At 41.2% G+C, this 19,692-nt stretch overlaps 1 protein-coding gene across 1 annotated transcript in view; it reads right to left on the bottom strand.

Annotated features, from left to right (window-relative positions):
* Nucleotides 1-16,700, bottom strand: part of Tm9sf4 (transmembrane 9 superfamily member 4) — a 50,165-nt gene extending 33,465 nt beyond the window's left edge. The window contains exon 1 of the mRNA XM_046433099.2: nt 16,475-16,700. Within this exon, the coding sequence (XP_046289055.1) occupies nt 16,475-16,489 (15 nt within the window). The 5' untranslated portion in view covers nt 16,490-16,700. The remainder of the gene's footprint in view (nt 1-16,474) is intronic.
* Between the last annotated feature and the right edge of the window lie 2,992 nt (nt 16,701-19,692).

Raw genomic sequence — 19,692 nt, 5'->3', positions numbered from 1 at the left:
AAAAAAAAAAAAAAATTCCAAGTGCTGGGGACATAACTCAGTGGTAGAGCACTTGCTTGGCATGTGTGAGGAGGTCCTGGGTTCAATCCCTAGTATCAAAAAAACAAAAATCTACCCACGCCAAAGTCTCATGCTAGATTACTGGTCATCATGACCAATGAAAAGTCAAATTTCTGAGAGATAGGATCCTGTTTTCAGCATTTTTTTTCTTAGTTGTTGACAGATCTTTATTTTATTTATTTATATGTGGTGCTGAGAATCGAACCCCAGTGCCTCACACATGTCAGGCAAGTGAGCTACCACTGAGCCACAGTCCCAGCCCTGTCTTCAGCATTTTTAAAGGGTCACTAGGTTCTTAGATCTTTGGAGAATAGTATTACCATTTTCTGGAAGCTTGTTAAAAAATACAGAACCTCAGGCCCTACCCTAGGACTTGAACCAGAATCTACATTTTAGCACGCTGTCCAAGTCAAAGGATCACACTCTAGGTAATCTTAATGTAGCCAGGGTTAAGAACCACTGCTCAGGTGGCAGTGTCTATCCTAGATGATATACACCCCTGGGAAAGGAGGTGCTAGGTTTCTGTTTCTCTTTGGCCATGTTTCAAACTTCCTGGCTGGGTGCACGCCTGTAATCCCAGCGGCTTGGGAGGCTGAGGCAGGAGAATCAAAGCAGCCTCAGCAACAGTGAGGCACTAAGTAACTCAGTGAGACTCTGTCTCTAAATAAAATACAAAATAGGGCTGGGAATGTAGCTCAGGTTGAGTGCCCCCAAGTTCAATCCCTGGTACCCCCCACCAAAAAAAACCCCAAAATTACATCCTGACAATCAACAGGGAGGTGGCTATCATACACTGGGGAAAGTACTGAGCCTAAGGACCCAAAATACAAACAGGAAATTGAACCCTATCCTTCAGCTCGAAGCTTTGGGCCATCAACTTTGGTTGGTGCTGGTGTCCTTACTTATTGGGATAGATTCATGCAGAAGGGGGGGTGTGGAAACACCATTACCATCACATATGAGACATTATGATCATTATTTCTTGCTAACTAAAAGCAAGTGTTCTGAGTTTCCCCTTCTAAGAAGCCTGACACCAGACCTTTTAGCCTTATCTGATAAGTGACTTGAAGCTGGGGCAGAGGATTACAATCTCTTTATCAAGCCAATTAAATCTAAGAAGTTACTTCAGTTCTACCTTCTTTTGAAACAGAATCTTCCAAACTTAGATGAGAGACCCTGCCCTGGGGAACTCAAGGGCTCTCTGAGAGTTCAGGTTGCAGAGGAATGAAAACCAAATCCTGAGAGACATCAGTACACTTTTGTTCCAAAGTCTTAAACAAATGGAGCAAGTCCACACAGGCAGGACAAAAACAGAAAGACCACAGTGAGAATAATACTCACCCTAAGGGGAAGACACACCACAAATAAAAAAGAAGACAGTTGCTCAGTACATACCAAGTACAAGGCACTGTGGCAGACATGGTAACTTCCAATTTCCATTCACCTAGTCCTGCTGGTTCTAAGTCCTTCACATACACAGTGAGTCATAGCCTTACAACTACCTGTAGATTTTTACCACCATTTTGTAGGCAATTGCCAGTTAACATGAGTCAGAGATTCATAACTTGCATAAGGTCATCCAGCCAGAAAGTGGAGGACAGGTGAGTTGTAATAGAAAATGAGAATGTAACGATGCTGCTGATAAAAATGGCAGCTAACATTTACTCAATACTGATTATGTATCAGGCACATAATCAGTTCTAGTTCTTTTCATTTAACAACTAATCATCACAACAATCCTATTGGAAAGGGACTCTTATAATTCCCAATTCACAGATAAGGTAACTGAGGTTCAGAGAGGTGACAAATATTGGATGAGCCAGGATTTATACCTAGGCAGTCTGAGCTCAAAGCCCATGTTTGAGCCAGTACAGAAATGAGTTCACCAATTATTTATTGACCACCTACTATGTGTCAGGTAGTACCATGTGAGCAGCCTCACAGATGCCTACAAGGAGCTTTTAGCCTACAGGGGGACAGAGACAAGACACCAGTCAATCCCACTAGGTGTCCAATGCTAGCAGCTGGTTAAGAGGATAGGAATTATTGGGGAGTATACAGCAACACACCTAGTCTTAAGAGTTAAGGAAGGCAGGCATAAGGAAGGGAGGAGTGTTCCAGGAAGAGAAAAACACAGGTAACAAAGGCCTGGTGGCAACTGGAAGTTTCTGGCAGGTAAAAGCACAGGCTGTATTCTTCAAAGCTGACAGCGTGGATAAATCACCCAGCAACCTTGTTAAAATGCAGACTCTGATTCAGTAGGTCTGTGGTGGGTCCTGAGATTCTGCATTCCTAATGAGGTATCAGGCAATGACAACAATTTTTGGTGTATGGATATACTTTTAAATAATCTTTTTTTTTTTTTTTTTTTAGAGAGAGAGAGAGAGAATTTTTTAATTTTTTTTTTTTTTTTTAGTTATCGGCGGACACAACATCTTTGTTTGTATGTGGTGCTGAGGATCGAACCCGGGCCGCACGCATGCCAGGCAAGCGCGCTACCGCTTGAGCCACATCCCCAGCCCCTTTTAAATAATCTTGATGGAAAGTTTTCTAAGAAAAAAAATCCAGGAGCTAAAAATATAAAGGACATATAAAGGAAGAAAATGAAAAAAAAAAAAATACACACCACAAAGAAATAAAAAAAAATGGTTTAGATAAAAACATCTACAACTCACTTGACAAAAGAGTCATTTCTTCAAGATACCAATAATTTATAATTAACGAAGAACAAATAACTCATAACTCAAAAGAATACAATCAGGCAGTTTAAAAACAAAATGAAACAAAAAGTTCAAATGGCTAAGCACAAAAGGATGCTCAATATCATTCACGATTTTAAAAATGTGAGTCAAAATAATGACATCTCATTTTTAACCTATCAGAGTCACAAAGTATAAAAATGTCTGGCATAGTTTTTGGGGAGAGCAAGTTAGTCATGTATTCTTAAATGGAAGGCAGAACTATTATTGAAGGACTGCCAATGTGAGTTATTGGAGAGAAAAAAAGTATGATGCTCAGGGTCTATGTATAGCATGGTCTCATTTTTTTGTACCAGGGATTGAACCCACAGATACTTTACTACTGAGCCACAACCTCAGCCCTTTTTTATATTTTATTTAGAGACAGGGTCTTGTTGGGTTGCTTAGGGCCTCACTAAATTGCTGAGGCTGGCTTTGAACTCATGATCCTCCTGCCTTAACCTCCTGAGCTGCTGGGATTACAGGCCTGCATCACCATGTCCAGCTTTAAATAGTTTTTTAAAGAGCAAGTACCAAAACTTGACAAAGACATCACAAGAAAAGGAAGCTACAAATATCTATCATGAACATAGATAAAAAAGTCTTTACCAAAAAGTTAGTAAATTGAACCAGCAACATATAAAAAGGTCTATATATCATGACCAAGTGGGATTTATCCCAGGAATGCCAGATTAATACAATTTGCTGTAATAAATAGCATAGAAGACAAAAACAACACCATTATTGCAACAGACTAAAAAAAAAGCACAACAAAATCCAACACATGGCAATCATAAAACTCAACAAACCAGGGAACTTCTTCACTCAGATAAAGGGCAACTATGAAAAACCCATAGCTGACATCATACTTAATGGTGAAAGACTAAATGTTAAGTTCCCCTAAAATCAGGAACAAGGCAGGATGTCCATTTTCACCATCTATTTCACCACTATGCTATAAGCCAGTACATGGAAGCAAATAAATTAATTAGAAATGAAAGGCAACTACAGTAAAAATAAGTAAAGGGGCTGGGCTTAGTAGTAAAGTGCTTGCCTAGCACATGTGAAGCACTGGGTTCAATTCTCAGCACCACATAAAAATAAATAAAATAAAGGGCATTGTGTCCATCTACAACTAAAAATATTTTAAAAAGAAGAGGTAAAAAGTGCTTTTACTTGCACATCACATGATCTTGAATTTAGAAAATCCTAAGGAATCTACAAAATAATTAACTAGAACTAATAAGCAAATTGAGGAAGGTCACAGACCACCAGATCAACATACAAAAAATTAACTATATTTCTACATACTGGCAGCAATCAACCTGAAAAATATAATTTAAAAAAAATTCTACTTAGTATCAAAAAGAATATTTAGGAATATATTTTTAAGAAGGACTTGTACACTTAAAATTACAAAACATTGCTAAGAGAAATTAAAGAAGATCTAAATAATTGGAGATATTCCATGTTTACGGATTGGAACTCAATACTGTTAGGGATGGAAATTCTCCTCATATTGGATTCAACGTGATCCCTATCAAAATCTCAGCAGACTTCCTTGCAGAAATTGACAACCTGACCCTAAAATTTACACAGGAACAGAAAGGACCTAATACATACAAAACAATTTTAAAAACCAAATCAGAGGATTTACATTATCCAATTTCTAAATATTATAAAGCACAGTAATAAAGACAGTATAGTAAGGATACACATACATGTCAATGGAACAGAATTTAAATTCTAGAAATAAATCTTTACATTTATAATAAACTGATCTTCAATAAAGGTGCTGAGGCAATTCAATAGGCCAGTACCACAAAAACAAACAAACAAAAACAACCTCAAAGTGAACTATAGACCTAAATAGAAAAGCCCAAACCCTCAAAATCTCTAGAATATAGAGGAGAAAACCTGTGTGGATTAGGCAAAGATGTCTTACACATGTCACCAACAGTATAATTCATTAAAAAATTAATAAATAGCTGGGCACAGTGGTGCATGCCTATAATCCCAGCAGCTCAGAGGCCAAGGCAAGAGGATTGCAAGTTCAAAGCCAGCCTCAGCAACTTAGCAAGATCCTGTCTCTAAATAAAATACAAAAAAGGGCTGGGGATGTGGCTCAGTTGTTAAGCGCCCTGGGGTTTAATCCCTGATAAGAAAAGAAAAAAAAATCATAATTTAGATCTCATAAAAAAATAAAATTTTTATACTTTCAAAGACACCATTAAGAAAAGATAGGCCACAGACTAGGGGGACAATCTTTGCAAATCATTTATATAATAAAGGATTTATATCTAGAATAAATAAAGAACTTTCGTAATAATCCAACTAAAAAACAGGTGAGCCAGGTACAGTGGCGCATGCCCGTAATCCTAGCAGTTTGAAAGGCTGAGGCAGGAGGCTCACGAGTTCAAAGCCAGCCTCAGTAAAAGCAAGGTGCTAAGCAACTCCGTGAGACCCTGTCTCTAAATAAAATAAAAAATAGGGCTGGGGATGTGCCCCAGAGGTCAAGTGCCCCTGAGTTCAATCACCAGTACCAAAATACAAAAAAACCAAAACAAACAAATACAACCCCCCAAATAAAAAAACTGGTGAAAGCTGGTGATAAAATACTTGTCTAGCAGGTGGGAAGCCCTGAGTCCAACCCCCAGTACCACCCCCAACAGAAGCTAAAGATTTTTTTTTTTAATATTTGTTGATTGACCTTTATTTATTTATTTACATGTGGTGCTGAGACTCTAACCCAGTGCCTCACGCATGCAACGCAAGTACGCTACCGCTGAGCCATAACCCCAGCCCCAGAAGCTAAAGATGTGTATAGACTTTTCACAAGAGAAGATATATAAAGATATACGAACGGCTAATAAACACATAAGATGTCTAGCTGGTTATGGAGGCACATGCCAGCTACTCAGGAGGCTGAGGCATGAAGAATACAAGTTTGAGGACAGTTTGGGTAGTAAGACTCTGCCTCAAAATAAAAATAAACAAATACAGGCCTGGGGACATAGTTTGATAGTAGAGCACCCCTGGATTCAATTCCCAGTACTACAAAAAAAAAAAAAAAAAAAAGTTTAATCTCATTTATCATTGGGGAAATGCAAACCAAAACCGCAGTGAGGTAACCACACAAGCACTAGAATGACTCAACCCAGAAATACAGGCAAGCAATATGGACCAGGATGTGGAGAAAGGAACCTCCACATATTGTTGATGGGAATGTAAAATGGCACAGGCACTCTGGAACGTTTGACAGTATCTTAAAAAGTTAAACTTACCATACTAGCCAGCATTCCCAACTCTAGGCATTTACCCAAGAGAAAAATATACTTCCAAAGACCTGTATGTGAATGTGCACAGCAAATTTAATCACCACATAGTAGTTCCCCCTCATATAAGTGTTTCACTTTCCAGTTTCAGTTACCTGCAGTCAATAAAGGTCTGGAAAATTTTCCATTACATGGAAAATTCCAGAAATAATCAATGCATAGGTCTTAAACAACTTTTATTATAGCATAGTGTTATAACGGCTCTATTTTGCTATTTGTTATTTTTAGTCTCTTCCTATGTTTAGTTAATAAATTAAAACTTTATCATAGATATACATGTATAGAGAAAAACAGTACATACAGGGCTCAGTACTAGACGAATATCCACTTGGGAACATCAGAATTTGTTCCATCAAATGGGGAGACTGTTGTAGTTCAAAATTGGAAACTATCCAAAGGCCTATCAATTAGTAATGAAGAAACAAAATGTACTATCTCCACACAATGGAATAGTATTCAGCAATTAAAAAAAAAAGTACTACTAATACATGTTAAAGCATGGATAAATGTCAAAAACATTATACTATGTAAAAGAAGTCAGATACAAAAGTCTACACACCATGATTCTGCTTCCACGAAATGCCTAGAAAAGGAAAGTCTACAGACAGGAAGCAGATCAGTAGTTGGCTGGCTATGGAAGCAGGGGTTGACTATAAGGAAAACTGAGGTAATAGAAATGTTATAAAGCATTGTGTCATTATGGTGATAGCTGCAGAAGTCTACATTTACTAAAGTTTAGTGAGTGATTTTATGGTACCAAATTTGCTTCATAAGTCTGAAGAAAAAAATAACTAGCTGGTCTGACTATCAAACTAATTTAACAATATAATGATAATTATTGAAAGCTGGAGATGCATTATGGGGATTAGCTATGTTATTCTACTTTTACTTATGTTGGAAATTTTTATAACAAAAAGTTTAAAAAAGTAGCCATATGCATAAAAATGTCCTGGAGCAGTGGTGCATGCCTGTAATGCCAGTGACTCGGGATGCTGAGGCAGGAGGATTGTGAATTCAAAGCCAGCCTCAGCAACTCGAGACACCGAACAACTCAGTGAGACCCTGTCTCTAAATAAAATACAAAATAGGGCTGGGGATGTGAGTAAGTGGCCACATGCCCCTGAGTTCTATCCTGAGTACATTAATAAAAAAAAAAAAAAAAAGTTCTGTAAAGATATTTTAAAAGTCAAAAACTACCTCTGATGAATGGATTACAGGTAGCTCAATGACTTTTTCACTTTATAGCTTTCTAAGAAACTGACACAATTATATGTTTTACTATCACAACATTTTTTTATTTTACAACTTTTATACTTTTTTTTCCACGTACATGGATCACTCTTTTTTAAAAAGAATATTTATTTTCTGTTATAAATTATAAAAATACTTATTTTCAGTTATAAGTTATTTCAGTTATAAGGACACAATATCCTTATTTTATTTTTATGTGGTGCTGGGGGTCGAATCCAATGTCTCACACGCGGTAGGCGAGCGCTCTACCTCTGAGCCACAATCCAGCCCACATGAGTCACTCTTATTCAAAATAAATTTATTTGTGGGGGCTGGGGCTGTGGCTCAGCGGAAGAACGCTCGCTTAGCACGTGCAAGGCCCTGGGTTCGATCCTCAGCACCACATAAAAATAAATAAAATAAAGGTATTGTGTCCAACTACAACTAAAAAATAAATATTAGAAAAAATACATTTGTATTTTAAGAAGGGAAGGAAATGAGTTGCCTCTGAATAGTGACAATTAAGAGTTAAACTTAAGAATGATGCAGAAAGGAGCTGGAGTTGAGGGTTAGTAGCAGAGCACTTGCCTAGCATGGCAGAGGGCCAGGATATAATCTCCAGTATCACAAAGAAAGTAAAGAAAAAAAGGAGGAATGATGCAGAAAAGATTCTGCCGCCAGATTTGTGGGTAACCAGACAGATCAGCAATTCTTTTTTATTTTTTAAGATGTTGATGTACCTTTATTTTATTCATTCATCTATATGCAGTGTGGAGAATTGAACCCAGTGCCTCACATATGCTAGGCAAGTCTTCTACCATTGAACCACAACTCTGGCTCCATGAAATTCTTCAGCTCAGGGAGTACCACAAACCTCTCTGAGAACCTTACAGGAGCTACAGACCCTGCTCGCAGGGAGGTGGGGAAGTTCCAATGTACAGAATGTAACATGATTCCAGGAGAATCAGGGCCATAGTAGCTTAAGGGCCTTTGACAAGACTGCCATACTACATGCTGTTCCAACTAGGACTCCATTATCCTCTGTAGCCTTGACAGCCTGAAAGGATGATTGACCCACAGTTCATTTCTGTATAGAAGGCAAAGTAGCAAAGCACTTGCTTCTTTGGAAATTCCTCTGTGTTTTTCTTTAATTTTCAACCGATCATCTCAGTAACTCCCATTTGAGGTTCAGTATGAAAAGTCAGTTAAGTATTTAGCAAACATCTTTTGCATGTTCAGAGCCATGAAAGGAGGGGGACTTCTAAGAGACATGAACTAGCCCATTCAATGTCACTTTGCTTTATTTGGTTTCCAAGTCACCAGACCACAAAGGCAGCTTGTCAGAGAACAAGGTGATGGCAATCTAGAAGGCCTCTTGTGTAGTAATCATACACTTCATCACTGGCAAAGATATGGGTGACCTGAAAAGTGATAAAGCTCAAGAGACCCAAGAATCAAGGTCTTTCCTTCCTTGTCGTTTCTTCTTGGGGATTGGACAATCAGAAAAACCCTACAAACAACAAACAAAAAAAGGGCTGCTAGAACAAAATAGCACTCCTTACCCACCAAATTTTGCTCCACCCAGTTTTTAAAAATTTTTTTTTTGTAGTTGTAGATGGACAGAATGCCTTTTTTTCATTTGTTTATTTTTATGCGGTGCTGAGGATCAAAACCAGTGCCTCAATGCATGCTAGGCAAGTGCTCTGCCACTGAGCTACAGCCCCAGCCCTCCACCTAGTTTTAAAGGTGTGAACAATTAATTTACCCAAAGAATAGGAAGTTTCCCCTGAGAACTGAAACGATTTCACTCACTCACATTGCTGCGTGACCAGAAGTTAACCTTTTCTTTTCTGGAGCCCTCTGCCTTGCAATCTCCTTTCCCATAAATAGTATCACCCAGCTATACAGTCTGGCCAATCTGAACAGCGGTTCTACTGGGCCTGGTGGCCCACGCCTGTAAACCCAGTGGCTCGGGAGGGTGAGACAGGAGGATCATGAGTTCAAAACCAGCCTCGGCAAAAGTGAGGTGCTAAGCAACTCAGTGAGATCCTGTCTCTAAATAAAATACAAAATAGGGCTGGGGATGTGGCTCAGTGATTGAGTGCCCCTGAGTTCAGACCTTGGTAACTGCCCCCCCCCACCCAAAGAACAGTGGTTCCTGTTTCTTCCATGCCCTTCCTGCTGCTGAAAAAGCAGCACCTTCCTCACAAGTGGCTAGATTCTTCTTTTTCTTTCTCAAAGATAGTCACCTTGTTAAGACCACATCAGTAGCTGCTCCTAGATTAAAGAAAAGGAAAAAGAAAGGGGAGGGAGAGGAAGAAAAGGAAGCAGAAAAAAGGCTTTGGGGACACAGTTTGCCAACAGTTAAATGAAATCAATTCCCCACTCAGTTAAAACTCCCTGAGAATTCAACCCCACATGAATGAAGGCTAATGACAGCTGAAGAACACTTACTAAGAAGCCCATGGAGCTAAAGAACTCATAGAGAAAAAGAAAACAAAAACACCCACAACCAAATTAGCCACTGGGGACTCTGAAAAATGTAGCCTTTATTTCAGGGCCAATAGACACAGAATAATAGAGACACACAAAAAGACAAAAATTTACTGAGGGAGGAGGAAGACCCCCAATAGGTTGTGTAAGTCCAGGTGAAACTAACCATCCACATAAAGCAATAGGCAGCCAGAAATGCCCTGCCCTTCTCTCCTGCCCTCAGGGCTGACCACAGAACTCTCAGCTTAGAGCACCTCCACACCATTTCAAACCCTGGAGTACAGTTACAGAACGCCCTCTTTGTGCCAGGCCCTTTTATCTTGTGTATCATCCACACATCACAAAACAGGATCATCACAAAAGGATCATCTCATCACAACAACCCTTTTGAGCAGAGTATCATCCCACTTCAAAAACAAAAAAATAGATTCAGTATGAGATGATGAAAAAAGTTTGGTGATGGCTGCATAACATTGTGAATTAATGTTGGAACCTTTACACTTAAAAATGGCTACAATGGTAAACCAGTCTCTCTCTCTCATGCATGCACTCGCACACATGCACACACACACAAAAGATTAGGAAAAAATAAGGTAATAGGCATAAGGAGGCAAACAGTTTGACCACAGTCACAAAACCAGTACAAAGTCACAGAAGTAACAAGAGTATCAAGAGCTGGAATTCTAGCCCAGATTCTTAGCCCAAGCCTGAGACAGAGATTTCAAACTTTGAGAGCTCGGTTTCATGTGTCAGGCATAGGTAAGAAATCATGTTAGGGCTGGGGATGTGGCTCAAGCGGTAGCACGCTCGCCTGGCATGTGTGCGGCCCGGGTTCGATCCTCAGCACCACATACAAACAAAGATGTTGTGTCTGCCGAAAACTAAAAAAATAAATAAATATTTAAAAAAAAAAAAAGAAATCATGTTAGATTGGCACAGAGGAAGCAATGAAGAGGAATGAGATGGAACTGAGAAGTCCTGGGTGTCCCCATTCGTGCTCCATTTGGGAAAGAGTGGTGTCAGCAAATGGTTCAGGGATCAAAGCAGATTTGGAGGTAGGTGGCTCCTGTTATTCGTCTGTGGCCAGATGGCCCTGCTTATCCTGGGTCCTTCCCACCATCCTGCCAGTGTCCAGAGATCAAAACTCAACCTTCTCCAACATTCTGTAACCTGCTTTTTTAATGCCAAGATCAAAGGGGAACTTTTGTCCATGTTGTAAAAGAGAAACCAAGAGGCAACTAAATGCTGGCTCTCCCTCCTCTGTACTTCCTGGGGGGATTAAGGGCACTCCTTTAAAGGGACTCCTCAGGGAAACACATTTAACCAAGGCCTAGTTTCAGCACTTCACCTCTCAGAACACCGCAGCTCCTACAGAGTGTGCACCAGGTGGGGCAACTTGAGAGCAGACAGACACAACCAACACAAGACAACCTGCAAAGATCACAAAAACTATGATCATGGAAAAAAAAATCTGATGTTATAGGCATATTAGCAAAAAAATCACCTTAAAGGCAAGTATTCTAGACCACAGAATTTTGACTTGTAATTTAGAAATCATAAAGTCCAAGTTTTAATTTCACACATGACATACTTGGAAAACAGACCAGTAAAGCCAAAGTGATTTGTCTAGGGTATACAGAAAATGTGATAGTGTTGGAACCACGTCCAGACTGACCCTGTGCTCCTTTCTCAATAGCTAATGCCCAGCCATACATGAGGTCCAAAGGAGAGCAGCTCCCCACATCATGACTGGTGGCAGAGTCCAGGCTTCTTGCCTCCTTGTTCAGGACTTTCCCATCCAAGTGCCCTATGATTAGCACTAGATTCCATAACTAAAAACTGTTCCTGTGCTTCTGGCTGGGGGGGGGGGGGGCCGGGTGCTGGCTAGTGCTGCCTGCACTCAAGAAAACTCTGTGTGTGTGCATGGTACTGGGGTCAAACCCAGGGCCTCCTGCATATTGGATAAATACTCTACCACTAGGCTACAACCCCAGCTCTTTTAAATTTTATTCTTTTTTTTTAATATTTATTTTTAGTTTTTTAAGTGGACACAATATCTTTATTTTATTTTTACGTGGTGCTGAGAATCGAACCTAGTGCCTCACGCATGCTAGGCGATCGCGCTACCACTTGAGCCACACCCCCAGCCCATTAAATTTTATTCTTAAGACAGGGTCTTAAATTTTATTTTGAAACAAGCTGGTCTTGAATTTGCAATCCTCCTATATCAGCCTCTCAAACAGCAAAGACTACATCGCTGTGCCACTGTGCGCAGCTCAAAAGAACCCTGAAGTCATTCTATCCATTTCTCTGCCTCTAAACCATATCAAATCTAAGCAACCTCAAAACAGTGTGAACTGAGCCAGCAATTCCACTACTAGGTAAAGACCCAAGAAAACTGAAGATATATTCATGCAAAAATGTGCCCATGAATTTCTACAGCATTATACCTAATAGCTCAAAAGTGGGAACAATTCCAATGTCTGTCAACTAATGAAAAAATAACCTGTGGTCTACCACATAATAGAACATTATTCAGGCATAAAAAGGAATGAAGCACTGATACGTGCTATAAATGGATAACTTTGAAAACATAAGTAAAAAAATTCAGACACAGAAGACCACATATTATAAATTCCCTTTATATGAAATGCCCAGAAAAGGCAAATCCATAGAGACAGAAAATATGTTAGTGGTTGCTAAGGGCTGCAGGCAGTAAGAGTGGGAGTGACTACTACTGTTTCTTTTTAGGGTGATAAGAATGTTCTGGAATGAGGGACCCAACACTGAATATACTAAAAACCACTGAATTGTACGCTTTAAAAGGACAAGTTTTGGGGCTGGGGATGTGGCTCAAGCGGTAGCGCGCTCGCCTGGCATGCGTGCGGCCCGGGTTCGATCCTCAGAACCACATACAAACAAAGATGTTGTGCCCGCCGATAATTAAAATAAATAAATAAATATTAAAAAAAATAAAAATAAAAAAAAATAAAAGGACAAGTTTTATGGCATGTGAATTATATGTAAAAAATAAAACTATAATACAATCCAAAACAGTGCGAATGAGAGACAAGTAGAGACAAGTGAGACAAGTAGAGTTTTATTCTCTAAATTCAAGTTTCTAGACCAGAAATGCCTACAAATATACTCAATGTACATTTCCCAAGTTCCACCAAAATAATATTCCCAAGAGCAGTTTTACATAAAGAATGAGATAGGAGCCTGCTTCTCAATTTAGACCTAGCCAGATCAATTCCATATCCTATAATTTTATAGGGTAGGATGGGAGGAAGGCAAGAAAATTTTAAAAAGAACTTCAGTTTATAGGGGCTACCTTCTCCTATGGTGGGAGAAGTCTTGCCCTGCAGGTTCAGAAAACAGCCACTGTGCTAAGACCACCTGGGAGGTAGCAGCCCAACCCTTGGGGAAAAAGAACTATTCACCAAGCTAAAAGAGAGAGGGAAAGGGGGGCTGTGGATATAGCTCAGTTGGTAGAGTGCTTACCTCCCATGCATAAAGCCCTGGGTTCAATCCCTAGCACTGCCAAAAAAAGAAAGAAAAAAAAATGGGGGGGGGGGAGGGAAGCCCTGTAGTCACAACCTGAATTTTCAAAACAAAAGAACAAAGCAAAAACCCCAGCCTGTTCCCATGGCCACTGAATCCACTAGCTCAGTTCCTCTTTGGTTGTATGACCTGCTTCAGGAACCTGTGCACCCCAAATTAGATCCCACACACCCCATCCCCAATGGTTGTGAAACAGTCTATGTGTATGAAGATGTGGGGACCATTGTGACTTCCGCGTAATAAAGTGCTTGACACAGACCAAACTCAGTCTAATTTTAAGTCCAATTTTAAAAATATGTATTGCTAACTTATAACCTCTTAAAAAACCTCTGAACAGGGTAGGAATTTCCATTTTGCCCATTACACATACACCCCTATAACAATACTTTCATTCTTTCTCTGCACCAAAGTGTAGGTTTTATGCACTCTTCAGACTGGCCTCTGGGAGTCACTGTTTATATCACATACTCCATTTCTTAAAATTGGCTACGGTTTTCAAATGAAAGTGCAGTATAATATTCCCAGGTGGCACACTAAATCATTGTGCTAAGGATAAAATCCAAACTCATTTCCATGGGTTGTCTGCAGCATGAGAACAAACTGGTTCTCTTAATGTATTGTCCTGGAGGGACAGGAAGCATGAAGAACTTAAGAGAACAACAATCTATTTCAAAATACAGTTCGAAGACTACAAACTGTAGGCTACAACTCACCCCGATTTTAAGTCTGCTTCTAGGTACACATTTACTCTTGCCTCAGTCCAATTTCATCTTGTGTCATTGTCTCCTACCCCCACCTATCAACATGCTTCAGATCCTCTACCCTGTGTTCCTCAAATGTGCCAAGCTCTCTATCTTGGCCTTTAGGTTTACCATTTCCTTCGCCTGGAACATTCCCTGCATACCTGATTCTTCCTTGTCAATCAAGTCTCAACTTACATCCCTTTCTCTGAGAAGACTTCTCTAATCACTCAATCCCAAATAGTTGTGTCACCCAGTCACTCCAATCACTATTACTTCACCTTGCTGTCTTCACAAACCTAACATTATGAAACATTAACTTATTATTTTTTAAACTGTTTTGTAGTTGTAGATGGACAGCATGCCTTTATTTTGTTTATTTTTATTTTTATGTGGTGCTGAGGATTGAACCCAGTGCCTCACACATGCTAGGCAAGCATTCTGCCACTGAGTCACAGCTCCAGCCCCTGGAACATTATTTTATGTATTTACTTATTTATGCATTTACATATTTACTATGTTCACTGCCTGTCACCTCAGACTAGAAAAGCTCCACAAGGAGCTCAAATTCACAAGTACACCTCCAGTTCCTGGCAGAGAGTAGGCACTCAAATATTTGCTGATTAAATAAATGTGTACCAAAAATATGTACTGCTAACTTATAACCTCTTAAAAACCTCTGAACAGGGCAGGAATTTCCCAGTGCAATGCTATAAATGCCACTTTATTGAACTTTTCCCTATGGTGAGAGGGTGTGACTTCCTGTCAAGTTCTTACACCATCTTTGTTCTGAATGTGGTAAAGGAAAAACAGGGGTTTCAACATATCACTTGGGATTTTCCCCACTTATGGTTCAAACTGAAGTCTGAGACCATGGGAATCAGGTGAGGCTGCAACCCCCCAGCCCCCTTTGGTGGTGCTGGGGATCAACCACAGGGCCTTGTGCATGCTAGGCAAGCACTCTACCACTAAGCTACAACACCAGCCACAGGATGTGAAATCTTTTACCTGACACTTGTGATTCTACAAAGAATCCTTCATCAAATAAACAAACAAAAAATAAGTTATCAGTCAGCTAACAGAAGGAGAAAAATCCATTATTGGTCAATAATCTACTGCTGTTTGGAGAAAATCAACACAAAGAATTGAAGCAAGAATCTTCCTCCGCTAAAGTCAAATGTTACATCCTATTCTCCAGGTTTTCTTTATCATTCACTCCCAGGATGAAATTATCTGCTGAGATAACAATATCCAGGAAGACCCAGGAAATCTCTGGACTAAGTGACTTCAATTTTAGTTCTGAACACTTAACAAGCAGAATGTGAGCTGAACTTTGGAAGAAAAGCCAGTTCTTCAAAGACTTACTCCCAGGGTTCTGTAGGAGAAGCCCGCACAGCTTTTACCCCAGCCTTCACCCAACATAGACTTTATCCTAAGGAGCTTCATCATAATGAGCATTTATCCCTAAGGAGCTGTGTGGCTCTGTAGGGGAATGGGAAGGGGAGGCAGACTGGTGGGGCTAGAAGTGTTTTTCAGAATCTAGTTCACAGATCACCTCCATCATAATCACAGGAGTGCATATAAAGGTGCAGATCCCAGGGCAATGCCCAGCCCTACGGAGTTAGGACCTTTGGGAAGGAGGCTTTTAACTTGCCTTCCCACACACAACCTTTTTCTTATGCATAGTAAAGTCTGAGAAACAGTGGGATAGAAGGACGCGAGAAGAGGCAGGAGCTCATTGAAAAAGACAAGGGGTAGGAAAGGATCTGGGAATGGAAGATAGCGGTGGGCTAGGGGAGGGTGTGCTCTGCGTTATCAGCAGTCAAGAGGGGTGTGTGATGGGGACAGTTGAGGGTGGAGGTGAGAACAGAGCTTAGACTGGGAGGCTGGTCCGAAGCGAGGTCGCAGCAGCGGACTGGCCAGGACGTTGGGGAGGCGGGGAGAACAGGGTCTGGACGTGAGGGGGAGGAGCGAGGGTGGAAAAAACGGGGATTCTTCGGGGGGTGAGGGCTGAAAGGTGAAATGGGGAAGTGGGGATCACTGGGGGCGGGGACCAAAGTAGGGCTGGGAACCCAGCGGAGGCAGTAGCCGAGGTCTTCCTCCGAAAAGGCGCCTCTACTAAAACTCCGGGCCTTGACAAGCCTGAATGCGGGGCCAAGACCCGGGAGGGGGAATTGGGAGGAGAGCCCAGTCAGGAGTAACCTGAGCAGGGGTTCTGAAAGTGGCTTGGCACCAGGCATGGGGTGCCGGAAGGTCCTGGGATACCCGAGAGGGCCCTGCCTCAGCTCCGGCTCCCGGAGTCTCCTTCACTCACCATCGCCGCCGCCATCTTGGATCCACGTGTCGCCGTGATGACGTCAGCGGAAGTGGTGCTTCCCTGGTTACGGACTTCGAGTCCTCGAGGTGGTCTATCAATTCCAATCTCTCCTGTCGTCGCGGTCAGCGAAAAGGCAAAGGAGACTTAACTCCTGCAAGACAGGCTAGTCCGAGCAGTCATGTCACTGACGAGGTGGAGAGAGAGGCTGGTGTAACTATTGGAGCCATATTAGCTCCTGGCAGAGACGGCGCCTCCCCTACTCTCGCTGCCTTGTGGGTAATGGAGTGTGCGAAACACGCTTGCTCTCTGGGTGCCATCTTTACTATTGGCAGAAAGACCCGTTGCCAGGGTTACCGAGACCTTGATAGAAGGAGGAGGGTGCTCCCGCAGCGGCCGAACTCTGAGAATAATCTGCAATTATGTGTTTATTTGCTTGACTAACATATATCCTTTCTAATAGACTATCCTCTGCAGGAAGTTAGGGTCCTGTCTTTTATTTTACCTTGCTCTACTTCATTGTCATCTGTAAAACAAGGAAGGGATTATAGTAACTCCATCCTAGGCTTCTGATGAAGATTCAGTCACATATGTTACATAGGATGCGTTCAATAAATAATTATCATTATATGCTTAGCTATACTCCTTCAGGCTTATAGTAGATGCGAACGGTACACTATGTATTAAATGAATGAATAAATGAAATGCAGCATATTTAGTGGAGGGAGACATCTTTGAATATGGACTTCACCATGTTTGACTAGCTAAGTGTGTGACTTGAGGCAAGTCACTAAGTCTTGCTGAACCTTCGTTTCCAATACTGGTAAAAAGAGACTCAAATCATCATGGTATTAAGATTGAGAGAGCAAGGCCCAGAGGTACATACTTATGATCCCAGCGACTTGGGAGGCAGAAACAGGAGGATCCAAGTTCCAGGCTGGCATCAGCAATTTAGTGATACACTTGTTTCAAAATAAAAAGGGCAGGGGATGTAGCTCAATGGTAAAGTGACCCTTAGTTCAATCCCCAGTTCCCCGCCCCCTCAGCAAAAAAAAAAAAAAAAAAAAAAAAGATGGGAAAGACCTCAAAATTCATTTGGTCTATGCATACCACTGTAAATTGGATATCTCGTTATATGTTTCAAAAAGTTGTTAAAAGAATAATCATTAGTGATAATAATCAGCATTGACTGAATATTTGTTGTGTGCAGTAGCATTTAACATTATGCAAAAATAGTTCCTAAGACTCTTAGTTATCTAATTCTACCTATTGGCAGGGGGACCAGTGAACTTTGGTCCCCACCTATGAGCACCCTGGTGAATTTTCTGCAAAGATGGCTACCAACAAGCCCTTCCATCCTTTCATGAGAATACGGTTTCTCCCTCCAAAAAATAAACTATTATCCTCCCATCGAATATGACTGGTCAAATCCCTTGCTTTGCAATAGAATGTTATACAAGTGGCTGCTGCTTCTGAATCTAGGCCTTATGAGGTGTGGCAGCTTTTGCTCTACCCTCGTAGGTGCAGAGAAGTCTGACTACCCTGCTGGAGAGCCATGTGGAGAGACACAGAGGGCAGTCAATTCCTCAAGACATTCTGGAAACTCCAGCTGAGCACTACACATGTGCCCACACATTCCAACCCCAGCTGAGCTACCAACTAAATAGAGCTGCATGAATCACCTCAACAGCACCAGGAGGAACAAAAGAACTGTCCAGCTGAGCCTAGTTGTTTTAGCTTTGGGGATTGCTTTATTATGGTGTAGTAAATCATTGAAACTGGTGACCTGCACAACCATCCTAAAAGGTAGTAGATCAGATATTATCCCTAAGAGGGAAGAAGCTTGAGAGACAAGAGGGATTTGTCATTGTCACAGTAAAAATAGATTCCAAACTTGTAACCAGTTCTGGAGCTTGGGTTCTAGAGGTTTCTTCCCATTTCTGGCTGCCCAAAGAGGACTGACTGATAAAGAACAAAGCTCCATAAATGGCATATTAGTCCTCAATATTTCCATGTTTCCCCTCCTCATGCTTTGTATTTTTTTCCCCAAAGAGCTTCCATATCCCAGTCTCCTTTGGTGACATAAGCTGTAATATATGATTATGCAGGAAGAATTGCATAAAGGCGAAAGTCCCTAAGGCCCATGAAAAGCAGAATGCAGCTCTGGTTGGTTGCTTCAAAACGGCCTGAAAGTGGCAGCTAATGTTGCAAATAGGGCTTGAATTTTAGTTTTGTTAGCGAAACTTTTCTGTAAAGAGGCAGAGAGTAGAAAGTTTAGACTTTGTCAACATATGGCTGCGTCATGACTGCTCAGCTGCCATCTTGCTACAATCCATGCATAATGGGCTTGGCTGCAGCCCGAGAAGTTTGCCAAATCCTGGTCCAGATATAAAGTGATGGAGAAACTGTTCACATTGTAGATGGTACTTATATTGTGACCAGCATAAAACTGTGACTTTGGGAACTCCTACTTTATTCAGCAAAGTTGTTCCTGTCTTTGATTCAAGAGTCGGGTTCTGATAGGTCTTATTATTTCACTTTCATCTTATTCATTAATGCAAGTGAAACTATCAAACTTAATTCATGCTGGAACTATACTAAGAAAGTATGTTGTCAACCAGGTTACCACTCTGGGCAACCAAAGCTCAACCCTGGCGCTGGGGGTGAGCTCAGTGGTAGACAGCTTGCCTAGCAAGTTTGAGGCCCTGGGTTGGATTTCCTGCACAATGATAGCAGTAACAACAAGCTTGATCCCATGAGGAAACGCTGGGAAATAATAGTTATTCTACCTGGGAAGGGAGCTGGGAGTCACTAATAGAGGACTGCTCCCCAGGCCCTTAACTCCTACCTACTCTCAGCCTCCTGGGAACCCCTGCAACTGAGGCTTTTTGCGGTTTCCAGAAATATAAGCCCTCAGGCATAGTAATGCAAAAATGACAGCAGAAAGCCCAGTCCACTCTAAGGGATAGGAGCACATGCCACACCCTCTGATGTCAAAGTCTGGAGGAGGACTGTCCAGGCTGGTATGGTACCCTAAAACATCCTCAGGGGTCTAGGCTCTATCCAACTTGTCAGCCTTTAGAGTTGGTTCATTTTCCTCAGGGTCTAAATTGGCAGCTAGAGCTCCAGCCTTCACACACACACTTTCTAGGCAGCAAGGCAGAGGAAGAGATGAGAAATGAGGGCAAAGAGCCTATACCAGTTGTCTCTTAAGAAAG

This window comes from Marmota monax, unplaced genomic scaffold (genome assembly GCF_021218885.2).
Source record: "Marmota monax isolate L192 unplaced genomic scaffold, Marmota_monax_Labrador192_F-V1.1 WCK01_AAM20220418_F8-fsc00014, whole genome shotgun sequence".
NCBI lineage: Eukaryota > Metazoa > Chordata > Mammalia > Rodentia > Sciuridae > Marmota > Marmota monax.
This window is presented reverse-complemented; position numbering and strand designations above follow the sequence as displayed.